At 31.5% G+C, this 23,341-nt stretch overlaps 2 protein-coding genes across 3 annotated transcripts in view; one reads left to right on the plus strand and one right to left on the minus strand.

Moving 5' to 3' along the window:
- The first annotated feature begins 3,274 nt into the window (after positions 1–3,274).
- On the plus strand, positions 3,275–8,026 carry LOC137919211 (selenoprotein K-like). Its single transcript, XM_068762217.1, has 5 exons — positions 3,275–3,362; positions 3,436–3,532; positions 4,312–4,387; positions 5,013–5,090; positions 7,663–8,026. Exons 2-5 carry the CDS (start codon positions 3,514–3,516, stop codon positions 7,754–7,756), a joined length of 267 nt encoding a protein of 88 aa, XP_068618318.1. The 5' UTR covers positions 3,275–3,362; positions 3,436–3,513; the 3' UTR covers positions 7,757–8,026.
- A 3,022-nt stretch (positions 8,027–11,048) lies between these two features.
- The window catches only part of t (C45 family peptidase tan), a 52,376-nt gene continuing 40,083 nt past the window's right edge, over positions 11,049–23,341 (minus strand). For both annotated transcript variants that reach the window (XM_068766924.1, XM_068767006.1), the window contains exons 3-9: positions 20,576–20,770; positions 18,432–18,539; positions 15,701–15,802; positions 15,146–15,278; positions 14,737–14,971; positions 13,697–13,890; positions 11,049–12,058 (exon numbers count right to left, since the gene is read on the minus strand). In XM_068766924.1, coding sequence (XP_068623025.1) covers positions 11,949–12,058; positions 13,697–13,890; positions 14,737–14,971; positions 15,146–15,278; positions 15,701–15,802; positions 18,432–18,539; positions 20,576–20,770 — 1,077 coding nt within the window. In that variant the 3' untranslated portion in view covers positions 11,049–11,948. The remainder of the gene's footprint in view (positions 12,059–13,696; positions 13,891–14,736; positions 14,972–15,145; positions 15,279–15,700; positions 15,803–18,431; positions 18,540–20,575; positions 20,771–23,341) is intronic.

Consider the following 23,341-nt stretch of genomic DNA (forward strand, 5'->3'; position numbering starts at 1 on the left):
GATGAGATTATTAATAATAATCGAATAAAATTTCAATTTTCTTACTAACAAAAGAACGGCTACAGAATCATTCACCGGTCGTTTTGGTACAATATATGTATAAAAATCCCATCGTTTTCCCCGCATAGTGCCAATCCCCACACCAATCCCCGATCGACTTACGCTTCACCGCATTTCGGGGAATTTCCCGAACGTTGGCAAAATGATCAAAAATAAGTGCCATAGAAAAGATCGAAGAAACAGTAATTCAAAATGTTATTATTGTATTATTATTATTATAACTACTCAGAAATATCATTATAGGCGCAAGTGTTTTTGATTTCTTTCATATTAATTATCGCATACTAAATTCTTCTTCAGCAAATTCAAAAATTTTATTTAGAATAGATTATATAGTATTAAGTGAAAATTTCTTTCATATATGGTATGCACACTATATACTCAAAAATGAATTCCCAAGATTAGATTACGAAATATTACTATTACCAAAACTGAAACAAATAATGCAGATTATGTGTTTTTTTATTTCTTCAAAATTATTGTTGTCCACTACATTCATCTTCATAAAATTCAAATTTAATATTTTTTGATTCCAAGCAAGATGGATTATATTTTTACTGACGTCAAAATAAGTCTACTACGTATTTTTGTAATAAATATCTCAAGGTCGAATAGAAAGGGCGTGAGAAACTCAGCAATATAATATATTTGAAAAAAGATACTATTTCCTTAAAACTGTAATAATGTTAATAGTAATTTTAGGATTAAATTTATGTATATATGCTGTTTTGATGTTGATATTTATTATATATAAATATCAACATTAAAATAGCTTGAAGGTATAAATATAATTTCATTAGGCCGTCTTACCTTCTATGATATCATTAACAGTGTATTCTATGAGAATTTAATGTTATCATGGATCCTATTGTAAAAACTTATATATTTTGAGCTCGATGATGTCGAGTGTTATGTATACCAAAATCAGTTTTTGTTTTTGGTATTTATATTGTGTATACCACACTTCTTGTGAAAATAGGTTTATGATTTCTCGGAATTACAATACGTTTTCATCCACGTGTAAAGAAGCAACGGTCAATATTTTAATTACTTTATTTTTCTTCTCTGAAGGCACTTTATAACACAAATTACAAATTGCATGGTTAGCTATTGACTGCAGAACAAAAATCATATCTATTGTAGCATTATTACATCCACAGAAGAATTCTATTAAAAAAATAAAGTAGCTGAAATAAGCTATGCGAACTGTTTCAACATCTGCCACTGCTCTTATCGTTTACCTCGCAAATCTAACGAGCTAAATCATTGTCATTAACCATTTTCACTTGCTTGCCTGCAGAGTCTACCATCATACATAGAAATAAGTTTGCCTTGACGCATTGTTAGCGCAATAACGCTTGATTTGTTGCTAAAAGATACCATATTAAAAATTCTAGGCGGTATATTAAAAACAGGCAATAGAAAAGAAACTATCAAATTGACTTGCGACCAATTTGAGCCAATTGATACGAGCTAATTTTCAGATAGATTTGAAATTTATAACTTTACTGATTTCTTTTTCCGTTTTTATTTTTAGCAATTACTGGTGAGTGTGTTACGAAAGTATGTACTGAGATTTAGTTAATATTGGTGTACGTCTGAACGTTTTCATTTTTAGTTAGTATATGATTAGATGGTTTTATATTATTGAATTTGTTTAAGTAAAATCTCTGTCAACGACCACGGAGAAAGGGCAAAGAGTGGCAAAACAGGTACTGAAGACATGATGACAGCAGTTACTAGGTAAACGACACAACTCTTTATGTAAGTTTATGTATCACTAGGATACTGACTCTAAATTTCATAACTTATACCTTTTTACGACTATATTTATGTAATTCAGTAAGTTACTAGGCTTGTGCAACATTTTGTATGTATCTACATACATACAAAATGTTGCACAAGCCTAGTAACCTTAGATGTGGCTGATGTACATTTATAACTACTAACATTTAGCTCTTTATAAAAGGTAAAATATAGATTTAAATTTTTGCAGTATACTTGAATAATTAATTACTGTTTTGTATGGTTAATATTTCTTTATAGTTCCTCACAAGTTACCTGTTTTAGACATTGTAAAATGGAGTCATATTGAAACATTCAACAAGCTGGAATTTTTTTTTACTTTTGTGGTTGCTCCTGCAGTAGTTGAAAGTGAAACTTGCTGCACAAGTGTTTGGCTACTCTGTAGTCGAGGGATACTGGATATAAAAGATAATATATATGTATATATATATATATATATATATATATATATATATTATATATTTCCATCATTTTTTTTCAATATCAGAGAAGGTAATGAAGATACGAACATCTAAGTTTATGACGACAATTTTTTTTCAGATAGATTACATTCTTCAGCTGATACTTCAGACCTGTGGAGAGGAAACAAAATCCACCAACTTGACCAAAAGGAGTCTCATCTGCCATAATGCTTTTAATCTACAACTTTTTTTTCCACAATAAATTAGGTTCGTTCAAAACAAAACCCCTTACAAGAAGGCTGGTTTCACACATAAAATGCAATTGAAAAAAATGGAATCAATCTTACGAAAATGAACATTAATAGCCTTTCTCTGTGTAACCTTAATCAAGATCCTCTGGAAAACTTCCTTGGCTGCATCAGGTATAACTCTAGTTCCTTTGGAACCTTGTCTCTTTAACATGAAGGATCTCATTATAAGTGAACTCTGTCTAATTCCAATTTCCAATTTTGCTCTTCTGGCATTCTTCTCAAGACCTACACAAAGTAGTCACTGATAATGGTTCTGTGTGGATAATAATTTGAATAAATTAATCAACTGTAGCTGTACTAATTATATTTGTTTTTTACTTTACACTGAATCTCGGCTTAATTTTCTGATGTGGATTTAAGCAAATATTATAGGCTTGTAAATACGTAGAGTCATATTTTAACAGACCATGCAATTAATGAACCTGCTCCCTGCAAATTGTTCGTATTATCTTCAGATATCGACATAAATATTATTGCATAAGTTAGTTCCACTGATATTCCGCGCTGGCGCTAGGATACATTGCGCCATATTAGCTAAGGCGATATGGCGTAGTGAAAGAAATCTAAAGAAATTATATAAATTACTTTACCGATTACACCTTTTTCGTTAAAGATACGTATTCATTGCGGATTTTTTTACTTGTTAAAATAGATCGAATATTCCGTTACACAAATGTTGCTATTAAGAAAATGGCAAAATATGTGACAAGTTCACAGTTTGTGTATTAAAAAAGACATTTTTATACGCAATACGTGTCGATTAGTTATTGGATATTTACAAGAGGTATACTTGGAATAAATTGTGTTTTCATATTGTTTGCGTGCTTATGGTGTAACAGTTATAAAAATTGTTTCAGTTCCCAATTTCTGGAAACTTCGAGAACATTCATCTGTTTAGACTTCCATACATACATTGGTTGATTTGATAAACAACCATGGTTTACGTTACTGGTGGTAAATATTTTTTCTATACTTTTTTATTTTTAAAAAGGATTTGTTTGTACAAACTTGTCGCATTTAACTATGTAATATATTTTAGAAACCAATTGTGTTCTTTTCCTTATTACTACTTCATACATATAATGCGTATTTTTTTGATTAAATATTCAACAAATACAAAGGTAATTTCAATAAAAAAACAGTGAAAATCTTTCTGTCTCAATAAGGTTTTCTTTAATATTTAGGTGGTTACAATGTGAGCCTAGTGATCAATGTTATTAAAAGTGTTACTGATTTGAGTTCAAGCATTTTTCCATGTTGCACCATTGTTGTTGAGATATGTAAAACTAACATAACTGATTTATAACTGTCTATTTTATATTAAGTAATTATTTATGACCCTCCTTTAATAATCATAATGATTTAATGATTAATGTGGCTACATAGAGATAACAAAGAATGAAATGATAGTATAGGAATTAAAATCATTTTTAAATCACGGGTTACTTTATTTTAAAACTATTTATTCTTTGCTATCTGTCTCAACAGATTTTCTACTGCAATAAGTTAATTGTCTGCCACATTCCTTCAAGATAAAAATAAATTAATGTAACATATTTCTGAGTAATAATTTTATGTGTTTGGAAATAGGTGTAAAAGCTTTAAATCTTTATGCTGAAATAAGATATACATATATAAGATATACATTCCTTTAAAACTTTTACATCTCTAACCAATCATCCTGTATACATATATAAAATTCACTAAATATCATATTATATTTCTCTTTTCAGACGGTACAGTTGTCGAAAAGAGTTCATTCAGTCTTACGGGATGGATTTGGAGTACTATAAATTTCTTTTATCTATTGTGAGTATCTAAATTTTTAACTATAAATAAAATTTAAAAATTTGTAAACTGATTAAATGTGATCAGTTTTTATTGTGATGTATGTACAGGCAAGATATAAGCTTATCTTTAAAGTGGTCAGTACAAACTACAAATTTTTAACAACATTATCAATATTTTTTCTGCTATAATACATCCACTGTTGATCATAGGACTCTCCCATAGATTTCTAATAGGACCAGTTGGAAGTGGGCTTCTGACAACCTTAACAAAGTTGTTTTTTCACCTTATGGGTGAAATGCTTTGTTTGCAGCTTCATGGTCCCCATTCCCGGTTTTTTAAGCTGTAAGAATTAATGTTTAGTAATTGATTACAACCAAATTATTAACACAATTTTTGTAGGGAAAGACTGCTGTCTGACCTTGCTATTTGGTGAATTATGGTAGTTACTAAGTGCATTGCTAATTTTTTAAATTTAGCCATAGATAATTTTTTCTAACATATTTCCAGTATTAGTTTGACAATAAAGATTTCAATGTTGAATTTGTTATTTTTAAGACTCTGCAAACAACATTTTTGATTGAACTAGGACTTTATCAAGTGAAAAACAATTGTTTACCTATTCTAAACATATTTATGTTTCTAGTTTCCAGACATTGATCAATCCAAACTACAGTAAACATGGAGATAAATACGTAAGGGATTTCCGCCCACCAGGCAATGGGTAGGTAGCTTCAACACATTTTTTTAATTTTTTTTTTCAAATCTTTTTCAATTTTCCAATAAGAAAGATGTGAAGTTCTTAAAAGCACAGATTTTTATTATTTCACACAAGATTGACTTGTAGACTTACAGAAAAAATAATTAATTTGTTTTCAGATTATTATTAATTTTTATTTTGCTTAATAATATATAATTACTCACAAACTTTTTTTGATTTTCATCAATTTCGTTTGAAAAGAGAGGGATATGTGATGTAACTTACTCATTGTGAGTGTAAAGGAAAAATATATATTTTTACTATTCAACACACAATTTTAAATTAGCAAAACTTCTATATATAATAGAAAAATTGACATTACAGTCTGTATGTCACACAACCTCTTAGATTTGTTGTATTAATTTAGTTTTTTTATTAGAATGCGACATACCAATTACTTCTAACAGTACCATGTCTGCAGAGACAATTAGAAAAACATGTAAATATCTTATTTTTGAAAAAGCTTTTTCTTACTATGTTATCATTAATTAATCATTTATTTTTGGTTAGTATATACTGTGCATTAATTGCCAATAAATGAGCTATATTGAAAGAGCATTTACGCCTTTGGAGCATCCTGTAGGTATAGATTTGAATATAAATCAAGCAACTTTGATATATACTAACTTTTGCAAGGGTTCATATTTTTAATTACAATTGGAGGAAATTGAAAGTCATTTCTTCATTAGACTATGTTTTTATGAATAGGAATAATCTAAGATTTAATTAAAATATTTATTAAATATATTTTTTTATAGTAAAAACTTATGAATGTACACCAAAAAGATTGTTAGAGATTTTCTAAATACATATATCAAATATATGTAGAACTAGAAGTACAAAACTAGTTTTTAAATAGTTAATTTTACACTGTTCGTATTAATTTTTATACTGTTTATTTTAACATTTATCTTAAGAAAAAAAGTGTAAATGATCCATATTTTTATTAAGTAGTAGGTAATAATATATATGATGGAGACCGGAAAGTTATGTCGCTCTTAAGTTAAATTCACTTGATTAATGATGATTGTTATGAACAATCTTTTGCCATCTAGTATACAAATTTTCTCTAAAATATGTCGGCAGAAAAGACATTACTTTTCTGTCCCCGTAATATGTATAATGATAATATTTTATTGAATAACAATATCTATGACATATATGGTGCGCAGGATACGGTTCTGAGGTCATCACTTATTGATAAGGTGGAATTTATATGTTCATTGGTTTAGAGATTGTCTGTAAAATTAGGTCTACTGTACCAGTATTATTTATAAAAACATCTTAATGTAATATGAAGGTAACATTATTCTTTATGGGATCTCTCTAACAAAATGACATTAAAATTTACATTGTTTTTGTACAAAGAAATTTTTTTTGTCTCATAAAATAGACTAAAAAAGTAATCTTGTTATACATTTTTCTCGGTTTCTTAAAACCTTTTTGTAGGCAACTGTATACGGTATTACAATAAACTCTCAAGTAATATCTTTCAATTAACCTGAAATATCTTTGAGGTCATTACACAAAAAATTGAAATTCTTATTAGTATGAAAGATTTTTTAATTGTTAATAAAGCTAAGGAATGATTTCTATTAGTATTAAGGATATTGTTCAAGTGATCACCATGTAAATAATTTTTAAATTTTTGAATATTCATTGATGACATTTGTGACAGATTTTTATGAAGATATGCTTAGGTTTTCTACTTATGTTTACAGATTTGTTTTAGCATTGAGAAATAATATTTGCCCATTGGCATTAACATATTCATTCATTGTGAACTGGCAGAAAAGTAAGGCGCCAAGACTTCTCTACAGTAATTTAGTTCAAAAGCTATGTTTAGTGACCTTATACTGGGACATTGCTTTGGTTACTTCTCCAGATTTAAAAAATTGCCTTGAGCCTTGCCTTTTAATATTTAAGTATGACAATGCTTACAAGATGGACAGATGACCTTACGGTTTAAAAAGACGCTTGATGCGGCCCGCTTTCGACCAGTAATATTGGAAATCTATGGGGGAGGGATATGTTCAGCAGTCTTATTGCTGAAATGGTGATGACGATTCAACAATGTTAGATAGAGCCTTATCAAAGTTCTGTCAGTTGGTGTTATTTAGATCATATGAATATTAGACATTAGAGGATATTTAATTTAAAAAAGATATACCAGGCAGTGGTAACCAGGTAAGGACTGTGACTTACAATCGTAGGCCGCGGATTCGATTCACAGATACAATCTTATAGTTATATATCTGATTGAATATGAATTATTACTCTTTTGGCACATTGTGCGTTAATTATATAGGATTGCCACTGTCCATAAACAAGTTTCCAGAGGATGGCCAACAGCACCCTCGCGTACAATAAGACCACACTGCCATCGCCAACTCGCCCGCTAAGCTTTGCGACTACCGTATCTTAGAAAGAGGCCTATGCCTGCAGTGTAGATACGAATATCATAAGATATAGAGTCTATGCTTTATAATAAAAGATTGTATTATGTTTGTTGAAAAATATTTTTACATTATTTCAGACCTCCCAAGCCGCCAACAAGGAAGTTTGGAGGTTTTGGACCATCAGGATCTGGTCCTGCTCCACCCCCAATGGGTGGGTGCGGCTGCGGATAAGGTTTCTTACAGAAAAAAACTCTAATCTTCAGATCTTGATTAGGTTAGCGTATCACCATTTTTTTAGTTCTTGCAAAATGCCTGTAAAGCTGTTTGAAACTTCAGATTATTTTGTTTTTTTTTTCATTCACCTAATAAAAATGCTTACAATAATTGACTTATATACAAATATAACTTTATAGGCTTGATTTAAATTTTTGTATAACTTCTATTAAGAACTAATGCAATAAACACACGAATGAAAGAATAAAGAGGAATGTTATTACACAATTTTTAAGATATTTTATTTCTGAACTGCAACGGAATAAAGAAGCAGGTTTGAAAATTTCTTTAGAAGTAAGATTCTTTAATATTATACTTATGGGTTATGTAAATCTTTTACCAATATGCCTTTAATATCTTTAATTTTAAATGTGCTTATGGAGTGTAAATATTGCTTCATTGAATATTTAATTAACTTTAATTGATTTATAATGGTGGGCAAATATATTATTTGTATCTCTGGAGATGATTGTGTCTTTTAAAACTTTGTAGATGCACCTAATAACATTGCTTTCATTTTGTCACATATGTTGTGAAATGTATGTAAATCCTCAATACTGCGAATAATTACACATTTAATCATTCTCAACACTTTTTTTATTTATCAATCTGAATATATTTATATTTTACCTAGACTGAATCAAAAAAATTGAAAATAAATGTAAATTTTGCGTCAAGGTTTGTATAGGTATATGCAATCAACTAGACAGTTTTAGATATGGTTTACATTTATACATGACCACAAAAGAAATAACGCTTGAAATAATAAAGAAAGCTTTATTTTGCATGTGTTTTGATCTGATTTAAGTAGTGAAAATACAAGAAGATTTACTTATGTCAAGGGTGGGATTGTGCGTAAAGTTTTTTTTTTTTTTAATTATTACGGTAGCCTAAACAAACCTAGTATACAGGGGATTGGTTACAACTATTTCAAATCACTGCATATTGCATTTTTATTTATATTGGCATGCGACAAGCTAATATTCTTCTTACATTACAATGTCTGCAAGGACAGATAGAGCGAATTTATTTATTATTAATAAATATATATATATATATACATGATGCACCATACATTAATTGTTCTCAAATAAGCTATACCTATTCATCCTTTTGTAGCTTGTAGACCTAAAACCACTGTATATAAATCAACCCAAAATATGTTAGGTTTCACAAAATAATAAAATTTTATGAAATATTAATAGATTTTAGTAATAGTGAAAATATTGGTCTAGCAATGCATACCATCTTATGTCCAGAAAAATTAACATACATATAAATAAAAAAAGTATATTGGTTGTAAGGGGGTTATTCATAACACTGTTCGTTTTCGTTGTTTCTATGTTTTAGTATGTTTAATTAAAGTGTAAAAACCACCTTCACTGATTGGCGATTTGTTACTAGCAATGATTTCTCATTTTAAGCATAAAATGTATTTTAAAAAATATGGGGTGCAATGCGAAATGTTTATTTGTGTTTAGTGTTGCCAAAAAAATTAACTTTATTTTAAATGCCTAAAGCGAACTAAATATTTACTACTGTATCCATACTATGGTTTCCTAGTAAAGATTGCCTCTTGTGATAAGATCGTCCATTGTACTTTTTTTGTTTATTACTATTAAAAATATATATGTTTTCTGGCGTGTACGATGAAGAATATCAAATTAAAATTAATTTTAAATAAATATTTAAATTTTATATAGTCTATGTCCATATCTCTTGTATCAATTCTAGAGAAATTTAATAAAGAGGTTTTATGTAACAAAAGAATATTTTAATTAAAAATGCTGCGAATAATTATTGAAATTTTTGTCTTTCGTTTATTGTATTCTGTTATTTTATTTCATTGTAATATTTTTTTATTTAATATTTAAATTACATTTTATTCATTGGGGTAATGAATTGATTATATATTTACATTCGTGCTAAAAGAATATTTTCTAAAATGGTTCTTTTTACCCTTAGAGGTCTAAGGGAGACTCGACGGGATCTTCGTCGAGTGACAAAAAAATTTGGTTATATAAATCGTAAGCATTTCTTTGCATTCAATTGTAAAGAACTAAAATGTTGGCTCCGCGACTGTTACATGTAAAAATTTAGCCGCAATGCAGAATTGTATAGTTCTAATCTTCACATTTTATACTAGTTTTGATAATATTGTAGAAATATAACTGCAGGGGGTCTCCCAAAATTGGGTAAATTTTGAAAGTGTCTATGAAAAAAAAGTCAGGAATATCCATTCAACGATAATGTAGTTTTCAGAGCTAATTGTTTTTTTGTAAAAATAACGCTTTGTTGCTATGCGAATTATTATTATCAGTATTAGATATTGTTCTTAAACCATACAATAACGTTTTTATTTGATATTGTTTAAATCTGAAAAAAAAAACTATTGGAATCATTTACACCATATCTATTTATATGTGAGTACCGAAAACAATAAATAAAATGATCATTCTGAAATAAGTTTAAGAGTAATTCTCTATTGTTATATACAGCGTGATAAGAATTAGCTGTAAAAGCTTAAGCTTTTTATGACAAATATATATATATTATCCGGTGTAAAACTTCTACACATTTTTCTTAGTGTAATCAACATATTCATAATGTTTGTGAAACATTTCTTTTATTTATTCTGTACTTATAATCGTGACATCAGAAGACATTGGATCAGGAACGTCCTTTAAACCTTTTTACCTTTTTCCAAGTCAATTAGGGGAGGCCTATGTCATGCATTGACCTCCTACTGCTGAATTTATGATGATGAAAGACATTGCTATAAAAAAGTCGTATTACTGAATTAATTAAAGACAAATAAATGCAATTTTCATAATAATACAATATAGTAATTTTGTAATCTTAAAGCAAATGTTCCAGTAATTATTATTATTAAACTATGTTTTATGACAAATATAAATCACTCGATGTCGTTCAAGAAATTGGATTGGTATGATTATGTTATGATTGACACCGACATTGGTTGAGCAATTGCTCGTCTGAAGTGGCGGCGAGCGGGACATGTCGGTCGTGTAACCGAAGGGTAGGTCGAGGGAAGTCATTGGATGCGAGCAGCGGAAGTCCGGTCATCATGTCGATCTTCGGGGCAGGCCTTGCAGTGTATTTATCGGTTGATATGGTGATGATTGTTATAAATAATTGAAAGCACATCTTAGTGGATCAAACTTTTATTAGAACACAACAAATACCATACAAGAGTATCTGCTATAATATATTTTCACAGAAAAAACTCTTTTTTTTTTGAAAAATTTTTTTATTATTATGAACACACCAGGAGTAAAATTTTATTCTAGCAATAGCTAACTCCGCTTTAAAGAAAAAACTATAATTTTACAAAACAAATATATAGAATACAGATCATGCTGAAATAGCCCAAGTCAAGTTATAACATATATTCATGATCAAGTTAACTACGTCTACAAGAGATCTAAGTCCAGCAGTGGACTTCGAAACTAGCACTATTAGGGCAAATAACTTATTATTAACTCGTAGCAACACCAAAAAATATGCATAGAATTTATATTTATGTCTAGAGAATATGATATTCGGATGCATATGGACATAGCGTTGGTTTACTATGGAAATCACTTTTGTATACAATTTTGAGATACCAATGGGCCTGTGAGCCGGATAATTATTTCTGCTTGTGTGAGTGAGATGACGAATTGGCGTATGCGTCAGGTTGGGACTATTAGTAAATCATTAAAGCTGCCTCCATATTTTTTAAATAGACAAACATATTGATGTCATGATTTGACAGGTGCAAGATGTTTTACTGGATTTCATGTTTAATACATTGAAATAACACGGATCTTAGCGCACAAAATCTTTTACGTATTTTTTTAACCTAGCAATATGATCTTTGAATATTATCAGGTATCCTGGTCATTGAAAGATTTGTTAACTTCAAATCAAGTGCAGGTAGGTGAAACAAAATTTGTTTTTGTTTCTGGATTAATTTTGTGTATTTTATTATTTGAGATTATTATATTATTTGGGAAAATGTTTAATTTTTTTAAGTACATTACATTTTCAAACGCTTATTAGGAAGCAACAGTGAATATTTAATATCTTAGCAATAAAATATTTAATGTGCATACATATCCGAATATTCTTCTCGTTTATATTAAATTTAAACTTTATGTAGCATTGAGAATCTCATAGGCAAGATGGCGACAGGCTCTGAGTCGACCGGCTTATCAATGTATATGCTCCAAGTGCTGGCTTTCATGTCGAAAATACCTGGAAAAGAAATATATGTATATAGATATATAATTCCATACTTTATAACAAAAGCTAGCAGTTAAACCTTTAATTTTTGGTGGTCTGGGTAATCTGACAGACACCAAAAGAGGTATAATTAGGAACAGGAATATTTTTTTTAGTTATAAACATCATTTCAGCCGTTTGGCGTCCTCTTCCTCAATCCCTTTGAGTTCTTTGTCGCTTGTCCACCTTGCGCGTTGACGTACAAAAGTGGTAAAGTGACTTGTTAATCTGTGGTCTCCACTAAAGAACATTACGTCACTGCCACTTTAACCTTTTAATCCGCTGGCTTTTGTCAGTTACTTTAACTCTCTTACGGATTTACGGATTTGCTTATTCCTGACTCTCGTCGACTAATCACTAGCATAAACCTTTCCATGGCTGGTTAAGCGACTGAACTTGTCAGTAAGGCCCGAACTGGAAGACCATGGTTGGCAGTTACAGCTTAGCTTTGCCAAGACTTTTATACAGTGACTGAATCTGAGGACCTAAATTTTGAGGTTGTCGTCGTTTTAAGACAGTAGACGTCCAATGCAAAGCCTAGGCCTTCCTTAATAATATCTATGGGGGGAAATAACACAATTACCACGTTTGGCGGGCGGGTTGGTTATCGCAGTGTGTTATTATGAAACGCAGAGAACGCTGCTGCCCATCCTCTGCTCTGTACAATGTGTGAATTATCTAAGATTGTATCCCGAGTATCGAACCCGCGACCTACGAACACATGTCTTACTCCTCAATAGCTGGGATACCATTGATCAGCTTGTTTCGTACTATTATTTAATTAATGTTAGTGGGTCGTTAGGTCGCTCAAGTCTCAGAAGGGCACAGAAGAGGGGGACTTCATCTTGACCTGTCTCGCCTCGACCGGACTTATACAGCAGTGACTTCAATAGCTAATATAAGCGTTAGAAACGACGATATTCGTTAATATATTGCTCCTGAAACTCCTGTAACTCGGCTTAGAAAATTGCGGCGAAGAAAAAATAGCATGAGCGCCTCCGCCGCGAACGTTTACAGCCTACTTTTTGGAATATCCTGATACTCTCCCTCGTCCAGTCGAATGAATGCCTAAGTCGCGTTTCAGCGGTTTTGATAGCGCTGTAGTGGAAAACTTGGCTAGTACTCGGCAGTATCGCTAACATATAGCAGACAAATTAATATGACGAAATTCAACTAAGTAATGTAAAATATAAATATTCATTTAAATTTCTAGTTACACTGACTCTAGGCAGCAAATACATGTCCACTACGTTACTTTTAAACTATAATTGTATTAGGGGGATTGGAAAGTAATGTCGCTCTCTTAAATTCTCACGATTACATTATTAACAAGTTTTCATTTCTAATCAACAATATATTCACCTTTGTTATCAACAACCTTTTGCTATCTAGTATATAACGTTTTCCAAGTACGTAATGAGTAACCAAATGACAATCAAATATCGACATGAGTAGAAATGTCATTACTTTCCGGTCCCCCTAATAGAAAGAACTGTTACATGGCGTGCATGGGATTTTTAGATCTCAAAATGTGTACTAGGTTAGCCTTGTTGGCGAGGACGGTGTGGGATCCGATCTCTGTGTGTTTTTATCTGGTAATCAATAATATACCTGCTGCAATAGTTTGTATGGGCGCGTCAAGTCTGGTCTGGAACACGGGGTAATCTTTGTACGTTGTGTCCGAGAGGATATGTTCAATGTCGGATCTAGTCTGCGGCGCTGGGTGATGTTTGATGGCTTTCATTCTAGTAATGCTGCTATCTATAATATCGCCGGTAACTTGTTGCACTTGTTGCCGGAGGTATCTGAGTGACAATAAAAAAATAAACTTATAAGACCCTGTTGTTGAAAAAAATATTGAAAAAAATATCTTCATTTCAGCCGTAAGATATTCACTGCTTCTCTAGGAGAGGCCTATCATTAACTAGAGATCTCCAACACGTTTTCCGATAAAACATCTATCCATAATATTCGTATATCCTGAACAAGGACCGGGATAACGTTTCAATGTTCTTCATCTTTGATCGAATTTATCCTTTTTATATAATTTATCTTAATGTAGCAATTTTTTTTAAATAAAAGTTGCTGTTACTACTTCAAATATGGGATGGTGGAGTTTTTTTTTTAAATTAATCTTCGATTTCTATTTCGTCCAACTACAGAGGACTATATTGATAGCGTACCATTTATTTGAAGATTGTCAAGTTTTGTTTTGAAGGCAATACGGCAAAGCGGATAGTCCAATGAGTAATGCATTAAATCAATCTTGGCGGAAGACCGCTATAAGCCACCGTCATCTGAACATATCATAATTTATTAGTCATTAATGGCAGTTTTTCAGCTAGGAGTTTTCTTTCTTTTCAAACAGATAATGACAAGTGTTTTCGACAGGAAAACGATGGAACAATAAATTCAGTTCAAAACCAAATCGCTGACTCGTATTATTTTAGTAAATTCAACTCTTGATTCGTTATCTACTTATGAATTATAAAAAAAGTCGACAAGGCGCGATTGTGACTTTGCTATATTAGATAAAATAAAAATAAAGAATAAATTTCATATAAATTCATTGATGACTTAATTTTTAAAACGTAATTTCTGTTAAAAATAGGACTACAGTCATTAATTGTATACGAGGTACCAATACTTACGCGTTACAATGCATCAGAGTATCATTTGAATACTTATGAACATTTAGTATAGATTTATCGGCTTTAAGATCTGGTGCTACTTCAACATTCGCAAGCTGACGGTTGCCCTTCTTGTCTGTCCATATCATGTTCGTGGAGAAACCATTGCCTATACCAAGACCTTCGTCTAGAAGAATCTTATCAGCTTCAGTTGGGGTCCTAGCCGCCAGTAGAGCTCGAGTGATGAAAGTGCGTGCTAAATTAAAAACATTTAAAAATATTAATAACTATTCGTAAAAGTTATTCTTTGTTAATTTACATAAAATAAATTTGATTAATAAAATTAATTTTATAACACAGGATGTACGAAAAATTAATATCTAAATAGGATGACAGATTACAAAAAGGTTTATGACAACACTGAACTTACGAGTGTTGCCAGGCTTCAAATTTAAGGGGCTCAGGGTGTTAATGGTGAACACGAGTCCATTTTCGTTAAATCCCATAGTGTACCCAGGCAGTTGGCCAGCATAACAAAGCGACGCGAATCTCTCTTCCACAGCCTGAAATTTAATCATCTATCATTTGGAGCAAAGAAAATAAAGAGTAAAAAAAACAGTTTTAAGCAACAAGATATAAATTTACTATTGAATTTAGCGACACAACAACAGATGAACGTCGTATAGGAGGCCCACACGAAAGGTAGACAGACGTCTTTGTTAAAATCTTTGGAAAACGCTGGATTTAGATCGCTTTCTATTGTTCCTAATGGAAATACATGGCGAAAGCCTGTGTGCATCAGTGCAGCATCCTACGATTAAAATTATCATCATGGTAATATAAATAAAAATATCAATTGGTGTCAAAAATTTTAATAATTAGAAAATAATTATTTTTAAAAAGAAGTTATTTGTGATATCGTTTATAAGAAAGAATATAAAGAACAACAGTAAAGGTCTGCAAAAGAAAGAAGATAGTTACTTACCCCATGGGCTTTGTCTTCTGGAGTAGGTATGACATGAGCTGACATAATGTAGAAATGATTTAAAGTCTCCATGGGCGCATCCTCTGTGTGACCGAGCACGATCTGTAATATCAGGATGAATGAGAAATATTGTTGGATAGTAACATTGACTGAATCATAAAAGACGAGATCTGCAGATGTATGAAAGTCACCATATTCCGTCAAGGAATTTCTGGCCGTTTTTCTAGAGCAAAAAGATACTCTGTAAGATATGAATGCAAGGTAACTAAATATTTGTTTATTAAATAAAAATTAAAAAGACAATTTAAACGAAAAACATTTAAATTATCATCGTATTGTAAGGATTGAGGTTTTAAAATTACAAATTAAAATATATATAACTGAAGCGCACTACGAACAATCATGAAGTCGATTCTCTTATTAAATTTTCAATTATTCTCCCAAAGTGGCAGGTCTTTTTCGAAAATTGTGTAGCGGGTTTTAAGTTATAAGAACGAAACAGATGTACAGTTATTGTGGCTAAAATTATGGTGATGAGCCTTCACACAATCACCACATTAAACAGTTACACTGTTTTAGCACACTCTTTCACTCAACGGTTACGTATCGGGGTATAATTCTGTACTTTAGGGACCCCGGTTCCGCAAGCTTGTGTTAAATGAAAAAAATTCAAAAATTACTTCATACTAATCGATTTAAACACAAGCATTACGTATGGCATAGCCATACGGTTTTCATTAATAAACAGCATTTTACCGCAGTTAAAATTAAGAAAATCTCTACTTCTTAAATATCAAACACATGAAGTAATTATATAAGAGATAAGTCGATATTCAATGTGTTTGTTCGAGACATAGTAAACTTAAATTGTATATAAGAACATTTGACGTCGGATGTTTCAAGCGAATGTATCACGGATCTAATAGCAAAGTATGAAAGCTAGATGAAAACTAATTTTGCCTAATAGCATCGACTTCGCAGATACCTTCTCTTTGAGCTTTGAAACGTAGTCCTCATATACGTTTGAACTCTCATACGGGAATTCGAATCAAAAGGAAACACACTATCTTGCAATCAGAAGTGAAACTTTAGGGATACGAAGTATTAATTGAACGTTGGAATAGACTATTCCATGCAAGAAGCTTGAAATGTAACATTTGAAGAAGTATACTTTGTAAGAAATATATCTGTTTGAGAACTTTGACGGCATGGGAAGTACTGTAATAGAAATAATTTGTTCACATAATGATTACGTGAAATAGATAATTGATTTTATTAAAGGTAGTATAGTATTTATTTAATAAAAAAAGATCGTCAAAAATATTGTTGAGCGCAAAAATTTAACAGCTAGACTAATTTGGACGGACGGACGCTGATAGCACGTGGCTGTGGGCGCGTAGCGCAGGCAGGCCGTTGGGGTCGAAAAGTTTTTGAGTGATGACTACAAGCAGGTAGATGCGGTGTGGGTAGGCCCCCACTACATGGACTGGCGATATGGTTAAGGTCGGTTATCGTGGCGATCTTTGGGGGAGGCAATGAACAAAGTTTGAATCGTCTTTTAAACTCAAAAATTGACCAAGACACGCTGAGTTGCAAAAATTGCAAAAAATTCGTGCAAAGTATAATAACCGGTTCAACGGTTTCCTTCTTCATTCCGATAATGAACCATGCCCCACACGAGTTTTTGAAAAAAAAAATAGTGTGTCCACACTTTTATTCACCGAATATAGAACCATGCGATTTCTGGCTCTTCCTAAAAAATAAATCGTGCTGAAGGGAAACCGTTTTGACACAATTCCTTACATTGAAACAGCTGCGATGGAGCAGCTGGAAGGCCTTTCAATCGTGGAATCAACATTGGGGATAAATTTAAATTTGATGTAAACTTAATAATTGTTTGCAATAAAATAGTAACCGTATTTTTTTAAACAAATCTAGTATCAAACATTAGATCCAATTAAGATATTTTTAATGAAAATATAAACGCATTATTATTGATGCCTTCCAGTGAACGAAAAAAAAAATCACTTTACTAAATAATACTGTTATTATGAAAGCATTTGTTTATTATATAATGTAATTTATGTGAAATACGTCTTATTCTATTGCACTGTGAGTGGCGAATAAGTTTTTACATTAGAAATTTCTGGTAGGATAGATAGTACGGTGATAAAAAATTAAACCAGTTTCGTCAAAAATTTATTGCCTATAATTTTAATGAAATAAAATTTAAATTTATATTTCTTTGTATACTGATGTTTGGCGCATGATGGAGATATTAAATAAAAATGGTAAAATTATAAATAAATTAATCGATAATTTAATATTCGTGCGATGGATGTAAACAGTAGATAAATTAATATAATATTTCTTGTGTTCAAACGTGTAGTAAATCTATATATCTTTATTGTTAGCCCAATTGTTGTTAAAGATTTTTTGCATTCGGTTCATGTATTCATACATTTTACTGCTCAAAGTTGTATAAGGATATTTTCTTGAGAAAACTGACTTGAACTTATCACATCTGTCAAGTTTTGTCATCAACCTCCATGATATCATTCCGCGTGGTGAGAGGTTTTAAGTTTCTATTGTGGAAACAGTACAGAAGTTGACAACAATCAAAATATGAAATGTTTTTACTCTCGTGATATTTAGACTTGCCTCGTAAATTATAAGCGAAATGTCAAAATTAAAGGCAATTCCTTAATAAATTACAAGGTTTTTTACTTACGTTATCTGGCGAGTTGAAGGCGATGTCGCTGCAGCCGCCGGTGTCGTTGCGAGATACGCTATTATCATTAATTGTTCCAATTATGTCATCCATGTGAAGTAGGAACAGCTGAGAAAAAAGTATATGCGGTTACAAATAAAAAAAAGCAATGTTCCATGTTCAAATCAAATTAAAAAATAGATTTTTTATAAAGAGACAAAAATTGTATTCATATGACATTAGCTTCATATGTAGCGCAATCATCTTTGTTTGAAAAATGTTTACATTTAAACTTAAATGTATTTACCCGTGTATGTATATGTATCTATATATAAAATTAGTAGTGATTCAATCCTGTTTTTTTTAATATTTTTTTTGTTCTAATTATTATATTTAAGTTGTACTTGCTTTGAATTATACAGAGCTTTTACGTTGGCTCGAAAAGAATGATTAATAGCATTATATCTTTCTTTTGTATAGATAAAATATTTTAATTAATTAATTAATAAACAACCCTTCCATATGGTTTGAGAGTTAAGCGTTTATCGTAATATACAATGGTCAAGCCATGTCAAGCCGTCTGGTCTTAAATACCTCGTGTGCGTTTTTCCAATCGCGCTACCGCTGACATACTTCAGCCGGTGATAGCTATCTAAGCCTTTAAGTAATCTTTCATAGTACTAATATATATAAGAAAATTAAAGTTGTTGCCCACGCGTTATGAATTGATTTTAGAGTAACAATAACGACATTTCAGGATGATAAATTTACCCTTAAATCTACTCTAAAAGCTATTGTATTAGAAATGTTATTTAAAACAGAGAAAGAGATTATTTTAAACATTATTTCAGGTAATAAAAATATCTTAAACAAAAAAGTAAATCTTTTCATTATCTATTCTTGACGAAAATATGTATAATTTTGAACGTAACAAAGGGAAGATGTTTGGTTATATTTTTCTCTCTTTATTACGAATTCTTTTGCATTTTAGAGAGCAATAAATGCTTTTTAGAAAGCGATTGTAAATGCGTATTATAAAAAGAATCAGATTAAATGGAAAGAAACGGTTGAAGTGAATAGATTTTCAAAGTATTCAAATATCTCATAGCATTCTTTTGTTTCGTTGACATAAGTCTTTATGTAGCAGTAAACAGGCCAGATAGTGCGCACGACTGACTGCCACTGAACATCTAAGTTTTAAAAGTAGAGACCACAGGCCGACAAGTAACCTTGTTAATGTTTTTGGAAGTCATTGGCTGCAGGCCGCTATTGGAAATCTTTTAGGAAGACCTATATCCAGCTGCGGGACGTCCACAGTGACATTGATAATTCAGAGATATTTTTTTTATATTTTTTGTTTACCATACACTTCGTTCGCACAGAAGAACAGTTTACCTCGCTTATATTTACCGAATTGAGTGATAATGGTAAATTATGGTAAAGCCTAAACTAAAGAATTGACCAATTCTACGAACACTATCTTAGTTTAATAAGTAAAAATATTGTTTTCGTACAAACATATATGCATGTACACATAAAACTTTATAATGTATACAGTTGTTATTAGATTATTCGTGGCATACTTTACTTTGTTCATTAGTCGATAGCTCAAATAACCTTGCTAAGAATTAAACCCTATAATTAGCACGACTTTGTCCTTTGTTTATCTGTTTTTGCACTATCGCATATTAATTTATACTTGAAATTATTAACTGAGAATTGTAACATGTTACATACGTAAAGAGAATTTTAGAATATATAGGTGAAGGCATTCATAAGGAGCTCGTTATACGAGGAGCAAATAGTAGCCAAAGTTAACTGATGTTTATAGTGACTTTCTTTCTAACTGAATCTACAATATAGGCCGTAAAAATTATATAAGCAAAATTTTTACGTTAAAGATATGTTGACGCTGGAAGGTAATTTTTAGATTGCACCAATTTGTAAAAAACAATCACATGTACGTGGGAAGATTAATAGAATTCTAGTTACGAAACAAAAAATATATTTCTTAAAAACTATTTTTAATGCGGACTGTTCTAAAAACGAATATCCAATATTTTTTTCTGTAGGTAGTATAGAGGCAGCTAGTAAAAGTTCATGTAATTTATTGCCGAAGAATGAATTCCGTTTTTCCTAATTGAATCTCCATAGAATATACTGACCTGATGGAAGGATACATTGGCGCCGTCCGCAACTCCTTGAATTTCCTTCACGTAATATGGATATCTTTGTTTCATATTGGCTAAGGTCTCATCATAGGCAGTACGTCCCGAGGATGTTTTGTATTCCTTTTCGAAGTATTTAAGTCCTTGGTATGTTTCAAGAAAACTTTGAATCACCGAAGCGAAGTTGCGACCCTGGAATTTGTGTAATAAATTATAACAATGAAAACGTTAACAAAACTGAATAATTAGTCTGATAAAAAATGATTCGCAACTTAAACAACACTGTCGCTTTTATTTAATTTAATTGAACATTGGCAAATGTACAAACAATAATAAAACCCACACGCAAACAAGTTAGGACATATAAATACAAATATTTACACACACAAAACCATTATTTTCTGTATTTGTTTTATTAACAGAGTTGTTTAGTTAAGAATAGTGCCTTTTGACAAAAGTAATATGTTTGAAATCATGCCAACATAATCCTAATTGATTTTTAAATGATTTTTTATATATATTAGAGATGATAAAAAATGTTTTATTTTTTATTTTAACGCTCATATTATTTGCGGCCAGGTAAAGTAACATGAATGATAGAGGGATAATGTTTAAAAAAGTTCTAATGTAAACAGTATATGTGACAGACAGTTCTATTGCAATAAGAATTTGAAAACTGTACTGGAGGCTCCTTTGGCTTTTACTGTTTGGCCCGTTACTATTTTACTGGATGGGAACTCGTCAAGTTTTTAGATCGCCCAGTATAAACGTATAATATTACGAACCGACGTTGCTCACGTTTATATTCTGTAATCGGAGTATATAGGATTAAAAAAAACTCCTTTAATATGTTATAATACTATCTACTCTCTACCCGGTTTGCGAAGTTATTTAACGTCCCCATAACCCACCACGCCTTTGGAATTTCGTGAAAATCATCATCATCTGACCTCTACTCAGCGAAAGAAATATTCCTACAAAATTTTAAATTTCCAAGCCTTATGGTTTCAGAGATATCGCAAAAAGTCAACTAATAGGCGGAAATATCTTGTGTAGAGATCACTTTTTTTTTTCTCCATGAAAGTAATAGTTTGCCAGTTATAGATTCTGCGGGCTTGAAAAGGCAGAGCGCAGCTCAAGCATACCCTGGCAATGTCGACTCAGGCCCGGATTGAGAGGCCGTCGAGTCCATAGATCGCCTAGGAACGCAATACATGAAGTTATCCGGCAAAGGTCACCGAGAAGGGATCTCGGCTTATGCCGTGGCTTAATACGCGTTTCGCATTTCGATTTAAAAGTGCCTAAGTGTTCCGAGCCTCGACTAAGTAGATTGCTATAGCGCTGGGGGAAAGCAGCGTAAAAAATTCTACGGATTGTATTAATAATCTATAGTTCTCAATGCATAGATTACGTAAATATATATTTTAATAACTGTTATTTCTAGGTGTCTTAAAGTAAGATTCATAAATCTTTTTTTTTAATAAATATGTCGAAAAATAAATCACTCGTGCACCGACTATCGGAGATAATAGTGTTATATCCGGTTATAGGATTGATATAGCTTATGTAATCCGTCAATGTCAGCATTGAATAAATACAATTAAAACACGGACACGTGGTACAGTCATACATCATATAAAATGATTTCTTATTATTGTTATTCTCTCACAGTTTATTATTGGTACACGGGTCGTTTTACAAAAAGGAGTACTGGCTGTAAACGAATGGACCCAGAGCCGTTTATTACATTTAAAAAAAATTAATATAGGTATTAATATATCTAGCAAGGTTTTCCGATATAATCTACCTATATATGTACTTTATACATCAACTAACTATTATATCGGACTAGCTATCGTTTACTTTACTTACTTAGGTTTACTTAGCTATCGTTAACGAGATATCGTTCATTCTGAGAAAAGGTGAACACAATTTTTTTTCGGCAACGTTTATAAATTTACTTTCTTTTTGCTACCTATTATAATGGTATAAATGAAAACTTGCAATTAGCTCCTATTATATATTTTATACATATTTATATATACATTAGGCATATATATGAATAACTTGAAATAAATGACGGGTGGTCTGCCTCGCTTGCCATTTACATATTTTGCAAAGGTGCTTAGCTTTTACCTTGTTTACATAACTTAATACGAGGGCTCCCTCTGGAACCTTGGCTTAACTCTTTATTTTATATGCAATTTTGAGACTAGAATTTTACTTTGCTTGTGCTTACGTTCCATGTAGTGACCTGGCCCAAGGGCCCGCAAGAAGGGACCTCAACATAGGCTGTCAATTAGTACGCGTTTCACCATCGAAGTCAAGGGCGCCTGAGAAGGCCAAATTTCGGCTTGGTTAGAGAGCAGTATTGGCGTTATATACTATGTACAAAATGTGTCGTCGGAGATCAAACATGCAATCCCCGATCGAAAGCCAAAACTCTAAACATTAACCATCGCTTACTTTTTAATTGTGACATCTTCGAACCGAAATATATTATAACATCGATGCATCGACTAATTTATAATACGTTAATAGCAATCTATTCAGTCGAGGCTTTTTTCTTGAGATCAACGATATATGAGATTAAATTCGTTACAAGTCGTGCCCGAACCAAGATCTCTTATGGTTTTACACTCAGTAACATTATGAAGTATCCACCTAAGCGACTTCAGAGGTTGTGAAATGATAAATCCTGAATCTCTTTTCCTTAAGATAAAACTTAGTGACTTTGAAATTAATACTCAGGACAATTTACAA

Source organism: Battus philenor, unplaced genomic scaffold (genome assembly GCF_028537555.1).
Source record: "Battus philenor isolate CCGP_79_NKW_IND1 unplaced genomic scaffold, ilBatPhil1.0.hap1 SCAF_1, whole genome shotgun sequence".
NCBI classification, from domain to species: domain Eukaryota; kingdom Metazoa; phylum Arthropoda; class Insecta; order Lepidoptera; family Papilionidae; genus Battus; species Battus philenor.